Genomic DNA, 26,372 nt, shown 5'->3' on the forward strand with positions numbered 1-26,372 from the left:
GTATGTGTCATATTCCAGTTTTTAGGTTAAAATAATGTTAGTGTATGAATAGGAAAAAATAGTTCAGAATATATTCCCCACATTTAACAGTGACTATCTGAGGTTATAGTGATGTCTTTAATTTTCTTGTAAGTGAAATTAACTCAATATGAGTTTGAATAAGAGGAATAATATCAAAATTGTGGAGAGGGTAGAACTTGCCCCTGACTCTAAAGTAATGTTTGTCATACCTCAGATACTTTGGTGATGACCTGGAGGATCTCAGTTCCTACAACTAAACACTGAGTCCTTGTGAAAGGTGAACTTGAGTTTTAGATTCCTTTTGAATTTTCAGAACTTTTGGTTACATCCCTTCTTGTTTCTGAATAGACACGTTTGGGGGCAAAGGCCTAATTTGGATTGTCACTTTCACGGGGCTCAGTTTCCAGGGTTGAGGGTAAAGGCACAGGGTTCACCCTTCAGTGCCGTTAACAGCAGGATTCAGGCACCATACTGTTGCTAAATCTTTGCCCATATTTTGCTAACTTTGGTAGGCTGAAAATGTTAGTGGTTGATTATATCTGCACTTGTATTTACATTTCTTTTCATAAAGTTTGAACATGTTTGATGATTGTTTATTTAAAGTATAGATGTTTGTCAGAATGACGCAGCAGTGTTACATTGATCCTCTTCCTTTGCCTCTTCCTTGGGTATGCTTGACCTGTTTGACAAGGACCCCCGTGTGATGTCTGGTGCCCTTTCTTTCCATTCCCACATTCCCATCATAAACAGTTTTACTGCGTTGAGGATGTTATCTTTTCCTTTCTAGTGAGGGAGAGTAGAAAGTGTTAGGTGCTATGCTGGGGATACATAGGAAGCACCCAAATGGTTGTATGAAAAATGAAAAGGACCAGATATCACTTGGTTTTTTTTTTTAAGCCTTGGGCACAGATTTTGCAGGTCAGTTTGTTATGAAGAATTTAACTTTCGGCCTTCTTCCGCAGAACGGTTCTTCTAAGTTTCTGTAGCTAAAATCTGTAGGCAGTTTCCACTGCCTAAGATGTATAAGGCGCTGGGGCAGAGACTCCTTACCTGTAACTTCCATGGATGTTGTGGATTGAATCCACTGTTCCTAGGAGCTCCTTTTATAGTAGCATTCAACTATTAGCAAATAGAAGCATTTGGTCTGCTAATCTCAGAGTCAGCCTGCCTGCCTTTCCTCCCTTCCTTCCCTTAGTATTAATTTTAAAAGCTAAACTCAAGACTTTATTTGGATTTCATCAGTTTTTCCGTTAATGTCCTCTTTCTGTTCTGGGATCCAGTCCAGGGCACCACACTGCATTTAGATGTCCTGTCTCCCCAGACTCCTCTAGTCTGTGACAGTTTCTTAGTCTTTCCTTTTTTTTTTTCTTCACAATCTTGAAAGTCTTGAGCAATCCTGGCCAGGTAGCCTGTAGAATGTATTTTAACTTGGTGTTTCTGTTGGTTTTTTGTTTTACTCATGAGTAGATGAGGGTTATGAGTTTTTGGAAGGAATACCACAGAGTTGAAATGCCTCTCTTGTCGTGTTAGTGATCCTGATACCACATGGCATCGCTTGGTTAAAACAGTGTTTATCAGGTTTCACCACTGTAAATAAAGTTAACATTTTCCTCTTTCCCTCTTCTGTTCTTTGGAAGCAAGTCACTAAATCTAGTCTACCCTCAAGGGGTGGGTAGAGGCACAAATTAAGCTCTACCTCCTGTAGGGGGAGGTATCTACATAATTATTTGGAATTCTGTAAGAAAGACTTGTCTCTTCCCCAGTGCATTTAATCCTTCAGTCATTTATTTTTATCATGGAGTCATGTAAATTTATTTTATACTTTGGGTTAGAATACAGTACTATGTTATTTATTTTGTTCCTCAAATTTATTCCAGCCTTGGCCATAATGGAGCTCTTTCAGGGTGGTTCCTGCATCCCTTTGACTTATCAGGCCCTGTTTCCTTTCTGGCCCTACAGGATGCTTCAGGTTCATCTTGTTTTTTCCCTGCCCCAGCCCTAGAATCAGCAATTTCCCCAAGAGTCTGGCTCCTTTTACTGGAGAAGGGTGTTTAAAAACCCAAGATCCGGGTGCTGGGTGTGCTTGTTGCTACTAGGTTGTGCCAGGTTTTGACTGCTTCTAGGTTCCCTCTGGAGACACATATCTATATCTATGTATCTATATCTATATATCTCTTCCTGTAAAAAATTATTATGGAAATTTCCAGCATATACAGAAGTACAAATTCTAAGTATCTGTCACATAGCTCGAACAGTTATCAGCTAGTAACCAATCTTGGTTTCACTTATATGGCCCCTCCCCATTTCTCACCCCAGCACCCCCAATTATTTAATTATTTTAAAATGAGGACCTGAATGAGGCCATGACTTTATTTTTAGTTTCTGAAATAATTATATATGTTTAAGGTGTACAATGTGATAATTTGATACACATATACATAATGAAATGATTACTTCAGTCAAGCTGATTAAGATGTCTTTTTCTCACAGTTGCCTTTTTTTTTGTGTGAGAACGTCTGAAATTTACTCTCAGCAGATTTCCAGTACACCCCTGATTATTTGATGTAAATCTAAGTAACTGTTATTTCACCTGTAGATATTTTAGTCTTTATCTCTGAAAAAAAGGACTCCTTTAAATAAATTTGTTTTTTATTTTTAAATTTTAAAATTAAGGTATAATAGATACAGTAGAAAGTATGAAAGGATAGAGCTTGTGAATTTTTATAAATGTATATAGCTGTGTAATCATCATGCAGGTTGAGATGTAGGACATTTCCAGTGCCTTAGAATGCTCCCTAATCACTTACGGATAATTTTTGTAAGAACCTCTAAAAAACAAACATAACCACAATACCATTGTAACACCTAAAAAATTAACAATAATTAAAAAAAAATCAAGTATCCAGTCATTTGCCCTTGGTAGGTTCCCCTTTCACCTCAGTACTCTCCCCTCCCCTGCAATGTATTGATTGAAGAGACAGAAGCTCTGAGTGTGTTAGTTGCTTGTTCTGTAGTTGCCTGGGTTTTGCTGAGAGCATCCCTTTGGTGTTAATGTGTTTCTCAGTGGCTTTCTTTGTGGAAATTTGTCTCTCACATTCTGGTTGGCTAATTCCAGCAGTAATGGGCAGTGATTCTGTCTTTGAAGAAATTTCATCAGTAAGATGGTTTCACCAAAGATAAAATATTATCCCTGGTATCTGATTAAAGTTCTCCTGCATGGCTCTGCTAGCTAGGTCTAGACGATTTCTTCAAAACTTTTGTATCTTTTCTGGTATCCACATCCTTTAGAAAAACTGAATAACCTTGTAAATAGGAGAGAAATTTGTTGTTCTTGTCTTTGTTTTCCTCTCTTCTAGAGGTTAAATGACCAGAACAGTTGTAAGACAGTATAATTAGCTAGTAAACCTTTTTAGTGTTGTTTCATTGCTGTGTCAAAATCATCTGCATACAGGGCTAGCTATGGTTAAAGTTCTGGCTGAAGGATCTGCAGTATAGAAAAAAGGATTAAGCTATAAAAGTGATTAGTCTTAGTTCTGTTTGATGTGCTAAGTTATCCTTTTCTCTTTTTATATTGTAGACCAGCTTGAACGAGTCTTTTTACGACTTGGCCATGCTGAAACAGATGAACAATTACAGAATATTATATCTAAATTCCTTCCTCCTGTTTTGCTCAAGCTGTCCAGCACCCAAGAAGGAGTACGTAAAAAGGTAAGCATGCTGGGACAGTTGGGGGAATTAAATAGTGAATAAATGGATGTATTTTATGAAGTGAGTTTTCTGTTCCCATTATTGAAATCTAGCTTCATGATCCCAATTAGGCTTTTCAAAATGGACAGTAAGTCTAGGACCAGCTTCCACGATTTAAAAGTACCTTTTGTATGCTTAGCACAGCTGCATTTAGTTCCAGCTGTACACTTGGCATCAGTACTGGATGACATAATTGAGATAATTATTCTGGAATGTATGGAGGTCTGATTTAAAATCTATGCCCTTGAGTCCAATATGAAAGTCAGGTGGTAATGGGTCAAAAATATTCTTTAATCATTGGCTGACGGTGAATATGGCCTTAATTAAAAGTAAACAAAAGAGATGTTTTTAAAAGCAAGATACTGTTGTACAGCTCCTGTTTTAGAATTTTTTGAAGAACTGTTAGTAAAAGCTGGGTAACTGTCACATCAAGAGTTTCTTTTTTAACCTAATGTTCTACATGGAACATGTGGATGCTTCACCTTTAAAATAATTCATTTGTCTTCTCGTGTATTTATACTAGACCTTTGGGTTTTTGAGCTATCATCAGGTTTCAGTCCTTGAGCCACTGTAATTGATTGGCAGTGACCTTCCCGGAGGTCTGCCCTGAGAGGGATTCTGAGGCCTGATTTGAGTTCAGTGGAGAAAGAGTATCTTTAAGAATGTCTGTTATGTTTACAGGAAGAAATAGGGCATTCTTGTCACGTATTTGACATGCCTATTGTTAATACTGCTTTGCTAAGATAGATAACGTGTTTGATCACGTCATTCTCCTGTTTAAAACTCTTCTATGGCCTTTTCTTACCCTAAGAGTAACTAGGTATAAAAGGCCTTCATGTGTTGGTTTCTGTTTCCTTATTTAGCTTCATCAGTCTCATCATTTATTTGGCAAATATTTACTGGGTACCTTCTATATGCCAGGTGTTAGGAATACGTTGGTGAAGGAAAGAAACGTCTACTTGGGGAGATGAGTATTAAACAATAAGGCAAAGAGTATAGAGTTAAAATGGCAATAAATGCTAAGATGGCAAAGGATTGTATGAAAGAATATATTTGGGGACTTGATTTAAATTAAGTATAGGGTGTAAGGGAGGTGTGTAGGAAGTAGCCAGGCATAGAGATGGGGAGACCACTAAAGGCAGAGAAGGCCCTGTGTAGAGATTCTGAGCCGGAACTGAGTATAAAACCTTCAGGGAGCTGAACAAGGCCACAGAGATGCACCCTGTGCACCAGAGGAAGAGTGATAGGAGTTCAGGCATGGGGATTCCAGCGGCAGCCATTTGAAAGGGTATTGGTGGTAGTGACATAATCATTCTGGCTGTGGGGTGGCGAAAAGGAGAGTAAATAGAAGGAAGTTTTTGCATTAGTCTAGGCTTCTCGGCTGAGTACATTCAGTAGGGTTTTTTGGTTTTTTTTAAAAACTTATTTACTTAGGAGTTTTATGTTTCCTTGTATTTTATCTTCTGTAGAAAATCATTCATCTCTAACCATCTACTTTATATGTTCAGTTGTATATTATTCACGTCTATCATACTATTATTCTTAATATTCTGTTACCATTCAAGTGGAGAAATTCCATTCTTGTTTCTAATTTTTTTGTTACTGCCAAAGGTTTGCTTTTTTTTTTTTTTAATTTATTTATTCATTTATTTATTTTTGGCTGTGTTGGGTCTTCGTTTCTGTGCGAGGGCTTTTCTCTAGTTGTGGCAAGCGGGGGCCACTCTTCATCGCGGTGCGCAGGCCTCTCACTGTCGCGGCCTCTCTTGTTGCGGAGCACAGGCTCCAGACGCGCAGAGCTCAGTATTTGTAGCTCACGGGCCCAGCTGCTCCGCGGCATGTGGGATCTTCCCAGACCAGGGCTTGAACCCGTGTCCCCTGCATTGGCAGGCAGACTCTCAACCACTGTGCCACCAGGGAAGCCCAGGTTTGTTTTTTTTAATGGGCCAATTTAAAAGGAAAAAGAGCTTTTATATTAATTTTTTCAAGTGTATTTTTCTTCTATTTTTCTTCAGATTACTCCTTTTTTTGTTTTCCTTTGATATGTTTTTCTCACATAAGATTTCAGTTTGTAAAGTACGTAATGGTAAAGGTCATTATGTGCCAGGAAAAATGCTAATCACTTAAATACACACAAGATTATGTGAGGTGTAGGTGTTATTTCCATTTTATAGATGAAGCTGAGGCTTGGAATGAATGATTAAGTGACTTCATTAAGGTCAGATAACAGAAAAACAGAACTGAAAATAACCTCAGTTTCCGGATTTCTCTTTGATTACTATTTTGGTTATACCCCATAGTTACACTGGTGAGCAGTATTAGGTTATTTTATTTTTGACCTACTAATTAGTTTATAAGAACATTGTTTTTGGTTTTAAAATAGTGTAAAATTTGTCTGGTTTTACTGCATTCTGATTTGAAACCACAGTGAGCAAATGTTCTAGTCTTTTAAAGCATATTATTTCTGATGTTCATAAAAACTATTCATAAGATTAAAAAAATATTTCCTATTGGTGGAATATGGAGCTCAGTGTGTGGATAGGCCACTCAACACTGCTCTCATTTCTCAAGAAACCTATCTTCCAGTCCTGTTGTAAATTAATAGTGAATTACAATCTCCTGCTGCTGTTGTAGTTTTTCTGATTTTCCTTTTAGTTTTAATAGTTTCACCTTGATGCGTCTTTTTTTTTTAAGTGTCCTTATTTATTTATTTATTTTTAACATCTTTCTTGGAGTATAATTGCTTTACAATGGTGTGTTAGTTGCTGCTGTATAACAAAGTGAATCAGCTATATGCGTACATATATCTGCATATCCCCTCCCTCTTGCGCCTCCTTGATGTGTTTTGATGCACAAGTTTAAGATCTTGTGTTTCTTAGTAATTTGTATTGTATTACTTACTTTTCTTATCTTTCAAATCTCATTTAAGATTTCTTTCCCCAATACCTCTATCATCTAAGACTAGTATTGTAGCCAGTGTTTTCCTTTGGTGTAAGTTAGATTGAGGAATCTTTGCCCCAGCCAGCAATCTTAACCTTATTTACTTTAGCTGCATATCTTCATCAATGTAATTGAGATGTCACATTTTTTTTGAGGTTTGGATTGAGGGCATGTACATCAGTTCCAGTTATTAACCTTTCTCATCACTTGATCTGTTCTCATTCTTTCCATCTCTCCCTCTTCTCCCTTCTCTCCTCTTCCCGCCATACATTTTCTGTTTAAGAGTTTGATAACCTATATTCTGTTTTAATATAATGATTAATCAAGCAATTCTATCCACATTCTTAACATTTCAGTCATTAATTTGTATCTAAGTAAACAAGATGTTTTACTCAGTTACCATCAAGTAAATTATTTTATCTTGTTCAGATTTCTTCCTTCTCCCCCTTCCCTTATATTTCTTACTAGAAATAGTAATTACCTTCTTATTTCTTTTTTCTTCTTTTTTCATTTATATTTATTTTTCATGTTGTCCTTTATTTATCTATTTTTTAAACATCTTTATTGTAGTATAATTGCTTTACAATGGTGTGTTAGTTTCTGCTTTATAACAAAGTGAATCAGCTCTACATTTACGTATATCCCCATATTTCTTATTATTTCTTACTAGGTTGTTCCCTAGAAATTTTCCTTTGATTTTCTTCTCATATTCCAAATAATGCTGACTTTGATCTATTGGTGAATTTTTCTAACCTTTTTACAAAAAGCTTGAAGGAAATACACGAAAATGTGTTTACTGTGATGAGTCGTACAGATGATTTTTTAAAAACAACTTTGAATCCCATGGAATATTATGCAACTACTACGAAGAATGAGTTAGATCTAAATTAAGAAGCTTATATATTTTTAACTGGAAACAAAGCGGACTCTGTGCTCACGTGAATGATATATAGCTCATTTTTGTAAAAAGTAAACAAGTAAAATCTAAAGATATAGCTAGTGGGAATCAGCAGCATAGCACAGAGAGATCAGCTTGTGGTTTGCGATGACCTAGAGGGGTGGGATAGGGAGGATGGGAGGGAGGCTTAAGATGGAGGGGATATGGGGACATGTGTATGCATGTGGCTGATTCACTTTGTTGTACAGCAGAAACTAACACAGTATTGTGAAGCAATTATACTCCAATAAAGATCTATTTTTTAAAAAAAGATGTAAATATGTTTGTAGAAGTTTTTGTGGATACAGAGAAAGATGTGAAGATGAACACCGAAGTATTAATACTGGTGTCTTCGAGTGGCTATGAATGGACTAGGGAAAAGGGATAATTATGATTTTTCACTTAATTTATTGTAATAAATGTGTTTTTCTATTATAATTTGAAAAAGCAAGAAAATAGAATAAAGAAAGAGATATAATCATTGTGAACTTGTATATTTAATTTATATTGTAAAATACTAATTTTGTTTGCTTTTTTTACATATCAGATTTCTCTTGGTAAAGGGGTTTTGTTGTTAAGTAAGTTTGAAAACTTCTGGAATAAGGGAAAAGAGATCTAACAGCTGAGACACCTGTTTACATTCCAAGCAGTATGCTAGACTCTGACATATCCTTCTATTTAATCCTCATAATAGCCTGTGAAATGTTATCATTTGATTTCTGCAAATGGGGGAAAGTGATTCAGAAAATGATAATAGTGCAAAGCATTAAATGCCTATGTGGACATTGTCTCAGTTCATTGCAACTCATTTAACAACTCTGGGGGGTATAGGTGCTCATGTTATTCCCATCTTATCTAGGAAGAAACTGAGGCTCAGAGAAGTTAAATAACTTGCTTTGTGTCACATGACTAACAAGCGACTTTACACATGAGAGATAATTCCAAGACTAAGTGATTTCTGCCAGGCTTTGCCTTCACATGATGGCAAACACGTTCATTCTTTAGCTTATGTGTGAAAGTGAATTCAGTACATGAGGGGTCAGTGAATGAAAGTTGAGGATAAAAGAATGTCTGAAAGCAAGAACATAATTTTGCCTGCATGTTATTTTGACTGCTGGTAGTAGAGGCTTTATGTGTGTTTCCGTTTTATTTGTTTTGAAGTATAGATACTCGGTCAGACTTTTATTTACTTTGAAATATAGCTACCTGGTCAGACTTTCATGATTTGTACAGTCCTGTACTCATACTAATACCTCTTGCAAATAGAACCAATATGATAATTGGGAGTTTTGGTTATTATATAATTGTTAATAAAACAAAGGATGTAGATATTGATCACAAATCTAGATGCAGTTACAATTATGAGACCTTTTTTTACCATATAAAATAAGACTGTCATGTGAAAGCAGAGTATTTTTTAATAAAAGCTTACATATAAATAATTTCAGTATGTAAAATTTTGTAGTCAGTGACACTAGGGATTAATCTAGTATTGACTTTCAGTTCTGTAATTTTAGGGCTCCTGACTGTCAGTTTCATAATGTTTGTTAGGCTTAAGCAGGATACCTGTAAAGTAGCAGCTGATAATTTGTGGATAAATTGGGTGAAAGAGAAATAAGTTTTATTTTTGATTTATTTATTTTTTGGCTACCCTGCGTGGCTTGTGGGATCTTAGTTCTCTGACCAGGGATCGGCCACTGGCCCATGACAGTGGAAGCGCCGAGTCTTAACCACTGGACTGCCAGGGAATTCCCAAGAGAAATAAGTTTTATTTTTGATTTATTTATTTTTTGGCTACCCTGCGTGGCTTGTGGGATCTTAGTTCTCTGACCAGGGATCGGCCACTGGCCCATGACAGTGGAAGCGCCGAGTCTTAACCACTGGACTGCCAGGGAATTCCCAAGAGAAATAAGTTTTAGACTTCTACTGACATATCACTATTTTAAGGAAAATGAGATATGTTATGTAGAATTCTCTTTTACAGCGAACCTTGTATATTCTGACTTCTTAGAATAGGTAAAAATTAAAAACTGACCACTGCTGGTGGGAGTGTAAATTAGTATAACTACTTTGGAAAACTGTTTGGAAATATTCTAAGGCTTATCATATGTATAATTCATGACCAGGCATTTCCAGTCCTGGGTTTGTATACAACAGAAGTGTGTATATCTGTGCACCAGAAGACATAGCTAAGAATGTTCATAGCATTATTCATAATGGTCCAAACTGGAAATAATCTTATATCTATCATGATATAGGAGAATGGATAAATTCTGTTTTTTTCCTACTAGAGCAGTGAAAGTGAACAACAACATGGATGAATCTCAGATATAATATAGAATGAAAAACACATGAGTTCATCCTATTTGTTCCATTTATATAAATTTAAATATGGTGTTAGAAGTCAGGAAGAGGGGTTAGTCAGTGGGGTGCAGGGCCTTTGTACTTCTGGTAGTTACAAAGGTGTGTTTACTTGGTGAAAATTTATTAAGCCATACATTCTCAATTTTGCACTTCAGCTATATGTTATACTTCAATTAAAAAGTTTACTAATGAGTAAATGAATATAAATGAATGAGTAATAAGGGGAACTGATAGGGACAAAATACTATATACCCGAGGCTGGTAATTCTGTAGGCTTACTGACAGAGGTTAACTGTTGTCAGTTTAGCTGGGGGAGGGACTGGTTCAGCGGATTTCTTAATTTTTATGGGTTTATAGAGGATTGCAGGCAGTGGATAACCAAATATAGGAAATGAGTCAATATTTAAGGTGATAATATTGCTAGAAGAAAATTAAGTAGTTAATCTACTTAAAATTTTAAAAATTATCATAAAAAAGAAAGTATGTAATTGTGGGCATGATTGTCTACCACCATCAATAATGATTTTCCATAGGCTCCTTCTAGGAAGCAGCCTAGCTTAGATCATCAGAAGAGGGCTGTTTTCCTTTAGCCTGGCTTCTCCTGATTTTTTCCCCCGTCATCCAGCTGAATCACAGGTCTGGACAGGCAGGAGGTTGGGTGAGGTATGTGTGGTAATGCAAGTTTCTAGGTCTTTGTAATGTTTGAGGGCTCCCGAGGGTGTCTCACAGTGACAGACACTTTAGCTGAATTAAGCTCCACTGTCAGTGTCTGATAAGGTTAAAAATATGGATTCTGGAGTCAGATCTTGACTGTGCCACTTGCTGGCTCAGTAAGTTGCTGGACAAGTTAACTTCACTTCCTGACCCTCTGCTTCCTCACAGGGTAAAATGGGAATGACAAATAGCACCTCTCCAGTTGTTGTAAGAATCAGATGAGATAAGGAATGCAAAGAGCTGTCCTGCGTGGAAACTGCTCAATAAATGTCAGCTATTTTACGATTATTCTTATCACTCATTTAACAAACATTGATTTTTAGATTTGTTGTTATTTTAAAAATTCACTTATTTCATGATTGCTGTAGATAACTTTGAACTTTCGCTGTTGCTGTGAACATCCCTACAGCTCTCCTTAATACTTGCTTTGAAGCTAGATCTCAAATTTCAGAAGTGATGGAGAATAGTGTAAGCCTGGCCCTCTGGAGTAGTCACTTTAAATTCTTGAGTCTTTAGGTGAGGCTTTCTAAAAATCCTATATCTCAATGCTCCTTTCTTAGCAAGATAATCCCACTTTCATCGTAAGCTTAGGTCATTTGATGTAAACCTCTGTAGCTTCCTTTCTACCCATGGGTATTGTTGACTTATTGACCTCTGTTTCTGTCTTTTCCCACTTAAAGGAGAGGAAGTTTGATATTACTTACTTAAAACTTTTTAGTAGAACCAGATGATCTTCAAAATAAAGTAAAAATTTCTCAGCATTTTACCCAAATCCTTCTGTAATCTAGGTCCTGCTTTTATCTCTTACCACTCTGTGTTTCAGTCAGATGCAGCGCACCATGTTCTTTTAGACCTCTTATACCTTCTTATAACTGATCTTCTGCTTGGAATTTCATCTCCTCTTTGGGACTTAGTTTCCTGTCAGTTCCTCCCGGAAGTCCTCCTTGATCTTAGTAGATAACTTTTTCTTCCTGAAATTCTCAGTACCTTGTATATTTCTCTTGCTGTAGTGTTCACTTTGTATTTTAGTTAGTTTGGGCTGCTATAACAGTATACTACAGACGGGATGACATAAACAGCATTTGTTTCTCACAGTGTTGGAGGCTGGAAGTCTGAGATCAGAGTGCCAGCATGGTCAGGCTCTTCGTCGGGAGCTTTTCATGGTGTATGGAGGGCTGTCTTCTTGCTTTATCCTCAGACGGCAGAGAGAGGAAGAACTCTGATACCTTCATCCCCTTAGAAGGGCACCCATCCCATCGTGGGCCGCCCCCTTGTGATCTCCTCCAAACCTGTTTACCTCCCAAAGCCGTCACAGTGGGGTTTAGGGCTTTAAAGTGTGAATTTTGGGAGACACAGACATTCAGTCTGTAGCATAGTGTGTTGCTATCATTTGTTCACAGGTCTTCTGGGAGACTGTGCCTCAGTGTAGGCCCATCTGGAATCTCAAGTTTAATTAACTAAAGGACATTGTAAAAATAAATTCACTGCTACAAATCTGGTGCATGGATTCTTGGGGATAACATTTTGGAACAAGATTTAACTATTGTATACTCCCTTTCTGGGATGTCAAATTTACCTCCTTTAAGAGAACAAAGTAGCTACTATTCATTAAAATAAGTAATATCTGAGAAATGAATTCGTTTTTAAGATATGATCAATAATTTCAGTTTATATCTTCCTGTATTTTAGGTAATGGAACTGTTGGTCCATCTGAATAAGCGTATAAAAAGCCGCCCCAAGATACAGCTCCCAGTAGAGACACTCTTGGTTCAGTACCAGGACCCTGCTGCAGTTTCCTTTGTCACAGTGAGTGTTATCTTGGAATATTTTCTGACTTACAGTAAGTTTTCTTTCATAACATTTATTAGATGTCATCAGTATATTGGCCAGCCTAGAATTTCACCTTAGACTAAATGAAAGGTGAGGTGTTTTTCTTCAAAAGGACACACTGTTTTTCCCCTGAGTATTGATCTGGAGGAAATGGTAGGAACAGGATAATGTATGGCCGTTTACACAGGGCAAAGGAATGTTGGTGTAATGACTTGTCAGGTATGTTGATTTACAAAAAGAATGATTGATTCTTAGTAAAAGATTATGAGAGGTCAGTCTGAATTAGAAAGAGAAGGTTATTTTAGTAATTGACCAGTTGGGAAATGGCAGCCTAGGATTTAACATGGGGTCTCCACTTAGCTTGAAAGGATTAATGTAACAAACTGGGAGAGCTGATACTGATGTGTATGTAGTATGTAGGTTTAGGTAGGTCAGATGATTACTTTTTTCTTTTCAGTGAAAAGTAATTGCACATATGAGTACTTTATTTTCTCCCCAGCTCTATTGAGGCATAACTGACAAATAGAATTGTCTATATTTAAAGTGTACAATGTGATGATTTGATATACGTATAAGTGCTTTAGACTAGATCATGCTCTCTCATATGCAGCCCATCTTAAAAGTAAGCATTTTGAGTAATTGGGGCTGGAGTTCTTCCTGAGATATACTAGTTGGTCAAGCTGTAACAAACAGGTGATAAACATGAGGAAGGAGGATTCAATTTCTTTGTTATAACAAAGCTGCCTAGGTTATTAGTCATGTGTTTTTGTTGAAATCCTAGAGTATTTCTTTCATACTTACTTGACTTTCTCTTGTTGCATTAGAATTTTACTATAATTTATGTTAAGATGGGCTATCCTCGCCTACCAGTGGAAAAACAATGTGAGCTGGCTCCTACACTTCTTACTGCCATGGAAGGGAAGCCTCAGCCCCAGCAGGACAGGTATGCTTTCCTCAGTTACCTTATTGCCCACCTGTGAGAGTCAACAACTGCCATTCAAAAATAGATCCACACATTTGGTTTCACTTGGGCAAATACAAAGGCTTGAGTTGAGCTCTTTGAGTTGACAGCTCTGTGTTACCTCAACATTACTGTTTTGTTAATTTTATAAATTATAAAATTTCTTGTGAGCATATCAAAAAATGTGTAGAACTAACATTTTTCTCAATCTAAATGCATTTTTATTTTGGTTAGTTATTTTGAAGCAACTGATTTTCTGTGATTGCAAAAATTTGAGATCTAATATGCCTTTCATCAGACATTTCTTTCTTGGAGGATATAAAGTTTCAGAGCAGTTTTCTTAAGGAACTAATTACTCGTTTGTATTAATATGGGAATTGGAGAGGTGAAAAGGAATATCATCCTTAGTTTCTAGGCTTAGCTCAAAACTTCTGTATCCTAAGCCCTGTTGTGGTGACAACCATGAAAAGAAGTTGTGGAGGAAAGATGGATTTAAATCATGTTTTCACTTCACTTTTTAGAGCATAAACATTTTTAAAAGATTGTAATACAGATGTTTACAAGTAAAATTAGTAGACATTGTAAACACTGTTTGAAATTTTCATGTTTTAATAGCAACAGGTACAGTGAAAGAAGAAAAGAATCTGTTACTTAAATTCACACAGTGGAAATTTAATATTGTATTCCAAATATTGACATGATTGATGTTTAATTTCTTTAGATTTAAAATGACTTTATTTTTAATTAAATGTGGAAAGGAAAAAAATGATTGACAGGACATGTTATAAGTTGAACTTTACCTAAGGTTTAATATTAAATCTCTTGTGGTAATAGATATTAACACTGAGCCCATATTATGTACATTTTTCTCAGGTGTTTTTGGTGATGAGCCAGATTGGCTAAATGTCACTTATTACTCAATATCCTGAGCTTTTAATAAGAAAGAAATAAGAATGAAGTCTAGGCCACTCCCTAGATTAGGACTTTGTAAATTAGTGGTATTGAAAATGAATGGCCCTTGCTACGATTGCTACTTTTTGTTACGTGATTTTATTTTTTTTTGGTTTTGTCTGTTATTTGCATGTATAAAAAACCTTATTTTTTAAATAGTTGCAATAAATGTAATTGTTTTTTCAGCTTAATGCATCTTTTAATACCAACCCTTTTTCACATGAAATACCCTGTTGAATCATCAAAATCAGCTTCTCCGTTTAACCTTGCTGAGAAACCAAAGACTGTGCAGCTGCTTTTGGACTTCATGCTAGATGTCCTTTTGATGCCTTATGGGTAAGTAAAAAAAAAACCAAACCAAAACAAAGCAACCTTGTTCTTGATTGCTTTTACTGTGTGCAGTCAAGTACTCTTTTCAGTGATTCAACTTTCACTTGAAAATGAATGTCTCAGATTTGCTTTGCTGCAGCCCTGACCTCTTCTAAACTGCAGCGCCGCTGCTTACTGACCTTATGGGTGTGGAGCTGCTGCTGTGCTTTCAGACTTGCCCCGTCCAAGCTGAAATCAGGCTTCCCAGTAAACATAGTTTCTCTTCATTAACTGCCATCAGTGCTGTGATGATTCTCTTAGCCTTGTAGGCGCTCAGTTATAAATTGCCTCTAGCTTTCTCTTCCTCGTTGCTGCAGTATCAGTTCCGTAAGACCTCCTTCCTCCTCCTCCATGTGTCCTGGAACCATTCCCACTGCTGCCATTCTAGTTTCGGCTCTTTTCAACTCTTTTCATGTCTTTTCATGACTTTCTCACCAGCTGCTCTTCTTCAAAACTTTCTACACTGCCACAGAGTTTCCTGATTTTTAAAACACAGATTTTATCAGTGACCCCTTAAAATCCCTGGGCTGTTATTTTCCAGTCATTACATGCACTCATGCATTTCATGTACTCTGTATCTCCTTGCCTGTCTACATTTTAAGAGAAGATAGTTTTCTCTGCTTAGAATGCTTCCCCATCAAGAAAGAAAGAAGGAAAGAAAGAGAACAACAGAAAACGACAGCCAGGAAAACCACTTTGAAAAAGCCTCACAAACTAGCTTAGAGGCCAGTTCTGTTGTCTCTGACTAAATCCCTGCCCTAGGCACAGGACTCTTCCTTGTCCTCATAAGGCTAAGCACCCATCTGAAGTGCCACTTTGTGCTTTTATTGCGTTGTTGGCTTATCCCATCCTAATAGATTGGGAGCTCTTTGAAGTCAGGAGCTGTTTACTCTAGCTCTGGTTCCTGGCGTAGCGCCCACGTTGTCATCTGCTTCCAGCCTGCTCCTTTTCTAGGTTGTCCTGCTGCCAGAGAGATTCTTCTAATGTATTGCTTTCATTACATTTCTTCCCTGACCAAAAATGCAGTATACACTATGAGCGTGGCATGGGGGGGCTCCACATCACCTGTCCCTCCATCCAGCCACGAGAGTTCACGCTGTACGATTTCTTTCCTCTCCTTTTTGCTCTCCTCCCACTCCTCTAATTTGGCGGCTTTATTTTCTGGACCTTCCACTCCTCTGTCATATCATTTCTTACTTCCCTGCAGTTTCTTTGTCATCTGATAACATATCATATGCTGTTGCACTTGTTGTGTTGTTATTGTCTCAACTTGCTCCAGATGGCAGACACTCAGTCTTACACCTCCTGCTGTTCCTGTCTTGTGCTTAGGATGGTGTTTTGCACGATGTTAGCTGTTCAGTAGTTATTCGTTGATTTACTTGCTGCTGCCAGTCTTGCTATAACTGAGAAATACATGAAAACCTCCTTTTATAGTTGTTGAATCAGGAGGCAGCCAGAACTGGCAGGTGATGATGGCTTTGGTAATTTAACTTTGAAATCCAAATTTAACTTAGGCACACAATGTACCCAAGCCAGTAGTTCCTCACATTTTTCTTACCAGTGAGAATTTGCCTTGTTTATATAAAAATATTAAAACGATTCTTTAACAGGTTTTTAAAAAAAAATTAGATGAATTTAGGAATGGAACAAATATGGTATATAGTAATGTGGAATAATTTACTGTGCCATTAGGCTTCAGGTGTTTTCTTTAATTTTTATTATAACAGGTATTTTATTTTAATATCCAGTCTGGTAATTTGTCAGCATAGAATTTTAGAGTTCAGAGGGACTTGAATTAATATTCATATCAAAATTTTCATTTTGTAGATGAGGAATGCTAGTTTAATGGTTCAAAATGAATTTATCAGAAATCTTATTTTTAATCTATAGAAGCTAAAAAAGAAATGGGATGATAAATTAATAACTAGCTGCAAAGCTGTATGCTTTGAACATATAATGGAAAAAGCTGGTCCTTATTATGATTTTTTTCCTCTTTGGATCCTTTTGAATTTTTTCATTTTTGGGGTGTATGTGCTTGTATGGTAAGTGGTTTGGAGGTTTCAGTGAATTTTTCTATTTTTTAAAAATAAATTTATTTTATTTATTTATTTTTGGCTGCGTTGGGTCTTCGTTGCTGCGTACGGGCTTTCTCTAGTTGCAGCGAGCGGGGACTACTCTTTGTTGTGGTGCGCGGGCTTCTCATTGCTGTGGCTTCTTTTGTTGTGGAGCACAGGCTCTAGGTGCGTGGGCTTCAGTAGTTGTGGCACGCGGGCTCAGTAGTTGTGGCTCGTGGGCTCTAGAGCGCAGGCTCAGTAGTTGTGATGCATGGGCTTAGTTGCTCCGTGATATGTGGGATCCTCCCGGACCAGAGCTCGGACCCGTGTCCCCTGCATTGGCAGGTGTGTTCTTAATTACTGTGCCACCAGGGAAGCCCTCAGTGGGTTTTCTAATGCAGAAATATAAGGAGTTCAAGGAGAATTGGACAGAAATGGGAATGACTATAAATATTCTCTGCTTTGGGTATAAAACAGTAGTTCCCCCTCCACCCCATTACAGTCAGTAAACCTTTGTATTTGTCAACGAAAAACTTAAAATGTAGTGGGTCCATAGTGGCTTTTAGAACGATTATTTATAGATTGAGAGTGAACAGAATATTTATATTCATTGTTGGTAACTGTTACAGTTCATTTGTAACCAGGTTGAGCAGATGTACTCTAATGGTTAATTTGCTGAAGATGTAGATACCTTTTTTAGATAGTTCTAAAATTTTTCTTTATGATAAAATTTTAATTTCAAGTGTTTATTCTTCTAACAACATTCTGTGGGAGGAAAGTATATAACTGAATGTGCTATATATATGCATGTATTTGTATGTGTTTATAGAGAGGTTAAATTCCTATTTCTTTTCCAGATATGTGTTAAATGAATCCCAGAGTCGCCAAAATTCATCTTCAGCACAGGGTTCTTCTTCAAATAGTGGGGGAGGTTCTGGAATACCACAGCCTCCCCCAGGAATGAGCTTTTATGCAGCTAAACGAGTTATTGGAGATAACCCGTGGACACCTGAACAGTTGGAACAGGTATCACACACTGCTTGTTCATATGGAGCTTAACCCTGCACACTTGCCCCTTTGAAGTCCGTGGAAGCATGTGTTACATAATTCCAGCGTATTCAGGCTCTGTAATGAGATACGATTGATGTAATGTGTTCTGGTCATCGTGTCATTTATTGGTTAAAGCCCCAGGGAAAGGGAGGAGTGGGAAATGCTGTTTAGTTTTTCTAATACTGCTTACATATTTCAAGTATAAAATACAGCCCATTTATAAATTGAGTAACTTTCATTTTAGTTTTTAATTACAGGTTTAATAATTATCTAGCTGCTTTGGTGCAGTTGAAATACAATTTATCTTATATTATTCAGCTTTTTAGGGCTGTACATTTTGTGTAAAGTGAGGAACAAGTGACCATATGGGGGAAAAGCATGACGCCCTTTTATATTTCTTCCTGGGAATTGAAAAATTGGCATTAAGAATTTTATTCTGGATTTAAACAGGACACAGATGTTCTCTGAGCAGCTTTTAAAAAAGACTGGTGCTCTACAGAGAAGGTGCCTCACTGTGTCTGTGTCATCAGGCACCTCAGGGAAGAACAGATGAGATCAGTATGTAATTATTTTGGAATTCAAGCAACATGGGTTAGTCTTCCAATCCTTCCTTTATCTCTCCATGGCAGTCTAAATGATTTGATCCTTTTCTTTTTGGCAGTGTAAGTGATCACTGATCAAAACAGTGTTCCCAGGAAAGGGAAAAAGGCAAGTGGGCATTCTTGCCACTCAACAAATTTATAGAATGATTTGTTCAGCAGGGGCTCTATTTGATTAGATTAACATCTTCGTGTTTTATAGATCTTTTTTCTTCTTAAACCATGATGTAAGTAAGAAAGAAGGGTAAATAGTAACGGAAGCTACTCTTTATTGAGTGTGATCTATGTGACAGGCACTATACTGAGTACTTTGAATACATTATCTCATTTAATCCTCACAGCAGCCTGAGAAGGTATAGAAATTTAGTTCCATTTTGTAAAAGGAATTGAGGTTTTGAGATTCACCACAGTCTCACTCCTAGTAGTAGGCTTATGAATCTAGGTCTGTCTGAGGGCTAAAGCTATAAGTGCTGGAGAATCATTGTTAACATTATAAATTGTAATCTTACGTTGGTCGTTATTTACTGATTTCTAAGGGCTTCTGTATGCTTTTTGTCAATTTCATGATCTAGTGTTGAACAGTTTAGTTTCAAGGACGACAACTGTTTTCCTCTAATTTTTAAATATCTCTTGTTTTTTACATTTTTTTCTTTCAGATAAGACAGCTTTTATTTTTTTCAAATGATAAAAGTTAGTGGTAATGTAAATGTTCAAGTAATATAGAACATTATAACGAGAAATTAAAAATTACCTGGAATCCTGCCACCCTAGTTTGTCATTCACCTACAGCCTGCTCTGTGTACGTGTGTGTACACAAATACAATTTTACACAATACATTTTTACGTATCACATAACACTATTTGAACTTCATTTTTTTCATTTAATAGTATATCAGGTTTTAAAATAATGTCCTTTTTAATGTCTGTATTAAATGTAATTATGTGTAAACCACATATTTTTTAAACTAGTCTCCTATTGCTGGACATGAGTATTGTTCTCAGTTTCCTTTGCACACTTTTTTTTTTTTTTTTGCGGTACGCGGGCCTCTCACTGTTGTGGCCTCTCCCGCTGTGGAGCACAGGCTCCGGACGCGCAGGCTCAGTGGCCATGGCTCACGGGCCCAGCCGCTACGCGGCATGTGGGATCTTCCCAGACCGGGGCACGAACCCGTGTCCCCCGCGTCGGCAGGCGGACTCTCAACCACTGCGCCGCCAGGGAAGCCCCTCCTTTGCACACTTTTTTGTGTACATCTTTGTGTAGTTGACTTCCATAACTGTGGGTGCAGTAAATGCTTGCATCTTCTCTGTTGTAACTCTTGTTGCAGGTCAGTTGTGTTGAACATGGGGAGGGAAGGCAGGCATTTTTATGATCCTTTTTAATTGGATCCTTTGTCATTTAGTTATTGCAAACTTTATCAGTCCTAATTCATATACATGAGAACTATCATGTAACTGATTCTTAAAGGTAAAGTTTCATTTTTCAGGTATATTTATCCTAAATAGAGTTATTTGTATTGAAATTCATAGCTCCTTCACATTGCATGAAGTTCTAAGCAGAATCTCTCTTCAGTCTGTGTTTTATTTTAGCCAGTTAGATTGAATACTTTTTGTTTAGAATTTCACTTGCATTTGCAATTCTTGCATATGTTTGAAATCATGTTTTTTTCAGCATGTAAGAATATTGAGGACAGAGTTAGTATGTTAACAATAGATTAGAACTTCATGGAGTGTGAGTTTAGTTCTTTTTGAACTGTCAGAAGAATCCATGGAGTACTTCTGATGTACCCCCACTTCTACCTGGAGACTCCAGATTTGGACTTCAGTTCAAGGCTTCATCATTTTAGAGAGGCTGGTAACCTAAGTAGGAAGGCTTCGTATCATAATGGCCTTGGAGTCCAAGACTTGGGTTTGGATTGGGCCTTCATCGTTTGCTAACTGTGTCTTAATCTCTTCAGCCTTGCCTCAGTTTTCCTTATCAGAAAAATAGGTATAATGGTACTCATTTCACAGATTGTGAGGGTTCAATGAAATCATGCATATATATGGTTTAGTATAGCCCCAGGCACATTGTAAGCCTAAATAGGAGTGGCTACTATTGTTTTATTAATCTTTGGTTTAGGAGCATACTGATATGTGAAACAGATGTTATAGGTTGGTGGTCTTTGTTTCTCTGATAAGTGGTTTTCCTTCCCTTCATTTATCTACAGTGCAAATTGGGTATAGTGAAATTCATAGAAGCTGAGCAGGTGCCTGAGCTCGAAGCTGTTCTCCACCTGGTGATTGCTTCTAGTGACACACGCCACAGTGTAGCCACAGCGGCGGACCTGGAGTTGAAAAGCAAGCAAAGGTAAACTGCTTCCCTTTTAAACTTTCGAAATTAAAAAAGAGGCTAGATTTCTAAAAGCTTGCCTAGCACACATTGGTTCATGTTGGGTTTTGTGTAGTGAGACATTCAGTTGATGAGATTGCGAAATATACCTAATTTGTATGAAAGACAGTTTGCTAAAGAGCAGAATTCTGTATAAGACAAAGAAGAAAAGCTGTTTGGAGAAGTAGTTTAAAATTGGAGTGGGTTAGGATTATAACCGTAAGAATTGAAACCTTTGTCTAGGTAAGTGAACTTAAAGAACTGATGTTAAGAAAAATGTCAAAACCTGGAAGTTATTCATTTTTGATTCTTCCTCTATCTCAAATTATTTGAGATGGCTTTCAATAAAGAATATGTAGGTATTATGGTTAATATGATGAAAATCAGGTCCCGTGAAAAGAGGTGTTGAATAGATCTTAATTTACACAGGAGGAAATACATATAGTAAATAGGCTCATAGAAAATATTGTGTTTAAGAAATCAAATCATGCACAAAAAAGCAGTGGTATGCCAGTTTGTACCCATTGGTAAATAAAATTGTGCAACATTTGATTACTCCATTTAAGTTTCTGTTCAAACTGCTATTCTTATACCCTGTTGATTGACACTATAAGTTGAAATAATTTTTGGAAAGCAGTTTGTAGTAGGTAATGAATCATAAAAATATTTACAATCTTTTATCTGAATCTTCTGGGAAGTTATCCTAAGAGAATCATTCAAAGAAGAAAAATATTTAGAAAAATGTTACAGGTTCATTCATTATACCATTTCCTGTAGTTGTTCAAAAGAAAGGAAACAAATTCAGATTTCCACAATAGGTAAATAAATAAATTATGTGACCTCTATGGAATATTATATATCTGCCCAAATAATTATAAAAATAATAAAGCAACATGTAAATTGCCTCCAAGTAATGGCAAATGAATAAAGCATAATACAAAATGATATACGTACTGATTTTAATAAATGACATGTGCAAAGACTGGAGAATACATGAAAAATTGAAGATACTTCGTTAAACAATCAGATTATGGAATAGTTCTTTTTTGAATTTAATGCTAAATGTAGTTAACAAAATGGGATATCTCTAGGTCCATCCATGTTGTTGCAAATGGCATTATTTCATTCTTTTTTTATGGCTGAGTAATATTCCATTGTATATATGTACCACATCTTCTTTATCCATTCATCTGTAGATGGCCATTTATTTAGGTTGTTTCCATATCTTGGCTGTTGTGAATAGTGCTGTTGTGAACATAGGGGTGCATATATCTTTTTGTATTATTGTTTTGTTGGGATATATGCCCAGCAGTGGGATTGCTGGATCTCACTGGCAACTCGCTTTTTATTTTTTTGAGGAACCTCCATTCTGTTTTCCAAAAAATCTTCCTTTAAAACTTCTCGTTGTGCTTGAACTGACTCCATTCTTTACACCATACAGTAGATTGGATTGTTGGAACTATAAATGTGGTGCTGAAGTATTCTAATTAGTTTTGGTTTTGTCTATTAAAACAATTGTATTTTCCCAAAAATAGCATAACATTGTTAGGTAAAAAGTGAGTTGAGAACAATATGTAGATATCCCATTTTGTTAAATAAAAGTATCTCTTCAAGTGATACGTCTGTTTCTTTATCTACCTGCCATGCCCATCCAGCTATTTTACATGCATAGGAAAGAAGTCTAGAAAAATGTACACCAAAGTTAGTTGTTACTGAAAAGGAATAGAGAGGGTTATGGTGCAGATTATAAGGAATTTTATTTTCTGTGTTATTCATTTCTGAATTTTCACAAGCATGTAATCAGAAAACTAAAACTAGAAAGGTAGCAAGAGGAAAAGTACAAGAAACAGTGAAAATTATCCTTATTAGTTAATCACTATTAAGTTTTTAATTTGTTTTACTAAAGTGTGTGTGTGTTTTGTCAAAAATCTCTAAACCTGAAGTATTTATAGGAAGGAAACAGAGATGGAGCTTGAGGATTAGTTAGTAGCAATCAGCTGAGGAAAGATAGGTAAATAATAAGTAGAATTATAGAATGTCTTTGAGGCTAGTGGAATTGTGGATATCCAGACAAGAGGTGGATTGATAAGCTATGAAAGAAGAGATGGATTAGAAAAACAGTCAAAGCAGCATGATAAATTATGTTTGCACAAATACAACATAGTTTAAAAGCAGAATCAATGTCAAAAGAGAATAGAGTATGGTTAAATCTCACTAATCAAGTGAAATGCAGGATTGCATTATTGCTGGGTTTATAAAATGACTGGCAGGGGCTGCTGCAGAGGGTGGGTGCCCATCAATAGTAAGTCACCTTATTGTGGTCCCCAATTAGGAATAAGTCTTAGTGACTGATGGCAGCAGGACTGCTCTGTAGAATTAGGTGCTAAAATTGCAAGTGGGTGCTGGGAGATAAGAGGGGGGATACTGGGGATCACAGTGACATGGTATTTAAGAAATGCCATGGGTTGAAAGCTTCCTAGGCTTGTGGCTTTAATGGGTAAAATGTTTTTTGTCACTTTCTGTATCACTTTTGAATTTCCAAGTGGCTGAACAGAAGAATCATGCCTCAGGGCTCTTTAAACAAGTGTAGTATGGCTCTGCTGTGTTGTAACTGCTCTGTGGCATTGGCCCTGAGAGTGGAAGACAGTCCAGATTTCTTGAATAGTACCAAATTGGGCCACTGGATACACTGATCTATCTTACGTTGAATCATGGTGGGATAAGTGACTTTTTTTTCTGTTTGAAAACTAACTTTGATAGAAGTTAATCCCTTTCCTTCTCTTCTTTAATGGGCAGTGTCAATTGCCCATTTCATTTGTGTATTATAATATTTTTCTTTGGTAACACATATTGAGGCTATGATTTTTTGAAATTATTGGAGTGGGAGAAAAAAATAATAATTTTAACAAGCTTTGTTGAAACCTTCTGTAGCTTGATAGACTGGAATAATCCTGCCATCATTAATAAGATGTACAAGGTATACCTTGGAGATATACCACTGAAGACAAAAGAGGTAGGTTTTTTTTGTTTACTCTCACATCATCATAAAAAGCATTTTATTGACATGGCTCTATGTATTTTGAACATTTTCTCCAGGTTATTTTGATTTAAGCTGAACCTATGCTGTGGGAAATATTGATACTAGTTTTAAGCCGTACTAGTCTAGGTGGATTAAAATCTCCTGGTACCTTTGTTTACCTGATCTGGTGTTTTCAATTCAGGTGCTTAAATAACGATTGTCCAGATTATGCCTCAATGAACGTTTTCTGTAAATACTTTAGGCTTTATTGGATATATCGTTCTGAGGCTGCAGCTGCTCAACTCTGCTGTAGCATGAAAGCAGCCATAGGCAGAACAGAACTGAATGAGCATGGCCACGTGCCAGTCAGGCTTTATCATTACAGAAATGCGAATCTCATATTATTTTCATGAAATATACTTTTACAAAATATTGTTTTTATTTTTTATTATCATTATTTTTATTGTTTTGATTTTTAAAAAGTCATTTGAAAATGTAAAAACTACTCTTAACTCACAGACCTTAATAAGATAGATGGTAGGCCAGACTTGGCCCATGGGCTGTAGTTTGTTGACCCGTGGTCTAGAATCTAGAACAATAGGTGGGTTCTTCTGAATTCTGGAAATAAGATGTTTGCTTAATAACATAGGTTCTGTTTAGTTAGCTGTGTTTAAAAGTGTTCCAAGTAGAAACCTAGACTCTAATACAAGATTATTTGTTTGCTTTCTAAACCATTAATAGTTGTTTAAAAAGCCATATTAGCTCCAGGGAGGACTGGACAGCTCCACATAAAAGAATGAAATTAGAACACTTCCTAACACCATACACAAAAATAAACTCAAAATGGATCAAAGACCTAAATGTAAGGCCAGGCACTCACTATAAAGCTGTCAGAGGAAAACATAGGTAGAACACTCTGTGACATAAATCACAGCAAGATCCTTTTTGACCCACCTCCTAGAGAAATGGAAATAAAATCAAAAATAAATGAATAGGACCTAATGAAACTTGAAAGCTTTTGCACAGCAAAGGAAACCATAAATAAGACGAAAAAACAACCCTCAGAATGAGAGAAAAAATTTGCAAATGAAGCAACTGACAAAGGATTAATCTCCAAAATATACAAGCATCTCATGCAGCTCAATATCAAAAAAACAAACAACCCAATCCACAAATGGGCAGAAGACCTAAATAGACATTTCTCCAAAGTAGACATACACATTGCCAACATACACGTGAAAGAATGCTCAACATCACTAATCATTAGAGAAATGCACATCAAAACCACAATGAGGTATCACCTCACACTGGTCAGAATGGCCATCATCAAAAAATCTACAAACAGTAAATGCTGGAGAGGGTGTGGAGAAAAGGGAACCCTCCTGCACTGTTGATGGGAATGTAAACTGATACAGCCACTATGGAAAACAATATGGAGGTTCCTTAAAAAACTAAGAACTGGGCTTCCCTGGTGGCGCAGGGGTTAAGAATCCACCTGCCAATGCAGGGGACACAGGTTCGAGCCCTGGTCCAGGAAGATCCTACATGCTGCAGAGCAGCTAAGCCTGTGCGCCACAACTACTGAGCCTGTGCTCTAGAGCCCATGAGCCATAACTACTGAAGCCTGCATGCCTAGAGCCCATGCTCCGCAACAAGAGAAGCCAGCACAATGAGAAACCCTCGCACCGCAACGAAGAGTAGCCCCCGCTCGCCGCAACTAGAGAAAGCCCATGCGCAGCACCGAAGACCCAACACAGCCAAAAATAAATGAATAAAAATAAATAAATTTATTTAAAAAAAAGAGTAGAGAGGCAAACTCTCGTTATTGAGATGGGTATTTGGCATATATTTTCTCTTTTAAAATGAAAAAATGAGGCTTCAAGAAAGCAGTTAACATGCTTTATCGGCAAAGATGAAAGTTGAACTTTTAAGCAAAAGCTAGAATTTTGGGAAATTTGTATTCATCACGATGAGCTTGACAGCTTGTCAGTGCTTACAGACTTTTCTGATGAGATTGGTCATGATATTAATGTGATTTTTTTGTGTACGCGTTTATGTTTTGTAATGAAATATTTGCTTAACTCGGTGAGCCAGTATTTTCCAAATGACCAGTGATGTTACAGAAGCATACAGGGTAAGGGAGCCATTCAGTATGCAGATAGACTGGTGGAATTTAGTAGAACAGTATGCAGATGTTCCATTGATACGGTTTCAAATCCACATGGCAGTTAACCTTTAAGAACCTATTGCATATCAAGTTTGGGGGTGACAGCAAGTATCTGAAATTACCTGAAAAGGCTGAAACCATCCCCACTTTTCCGGTCACATATCTTTGTGAAGCTGTTTTTTTTTAACATACTTAAAACAAAACAACATATTACAACAAATTAAACGCTGACAAAGATATAGGAATCCATCTTTCTTTTTTTTTTTTTTTTTTTTTTTTTTTTT

The 26,372-nt window shown here is 36.7% G+C and overlaps 1 protein-coding gene across 2 annotated transcripts in view; it reads left to right on the forward strand.

Annotated features, from left to right (window-relative positions):
* Positions 1-26,372, forward strand: part of ECPAS (Ecm29 proteasome adaptor and scaffold) — a 97,533-nt gene that overhangs the window by 21,592 nt on the left and 49,569 nt on the right. For both annotated transcript variants that reach the window (XM_024757267.1, XM_024757268.1), the window contains 7 exons: positions 3,599-3,729; positions 12,410-12,526; positions 13,375-13,493; positions 14,649-14,798; positions 17,743-17,911; positions 20,742-20,881; positions 23,834-23,915. In XM_024757267.1, coding sequence (XP_024613035.1) covers positions 3,599-3,729; positions 12,410-12,526; positions 13,375-13,493; positions 14,649-14,798; positions 17,743-17,911; positions 20,742-20,881; positions 23,834-23,915 — 908 coding nt within the window. The remainder of the gene's footprint in view (positions 1-3,598; positions 3,730-12,409; positions 12,527-13,374; positions 13,494-14,648; positions 14,799-17,742; positions 17,912-20,741; positions 20,882-23,833; positions 23,916-26,372) is intronic.

The sequence above is a fragment of the Neophocaena asiaeorientalis genome, unplaced genomic scaffold (genome assembly GCF_003031525.2).
Source record: "Neophocaena asiaeorientalis asiaeorientalis breed wild unplaced genomic scaffold, Neophocaena_asiaeorientalis_V1.1 scaffold432, whole genome shotgun sequence".
NCBI lineage: Eukaryota > Metazoa > Chordata > Mammalia > Artiodactyla > Phocoenidae > Neophocaena > Neophocaena asiaeorientalis.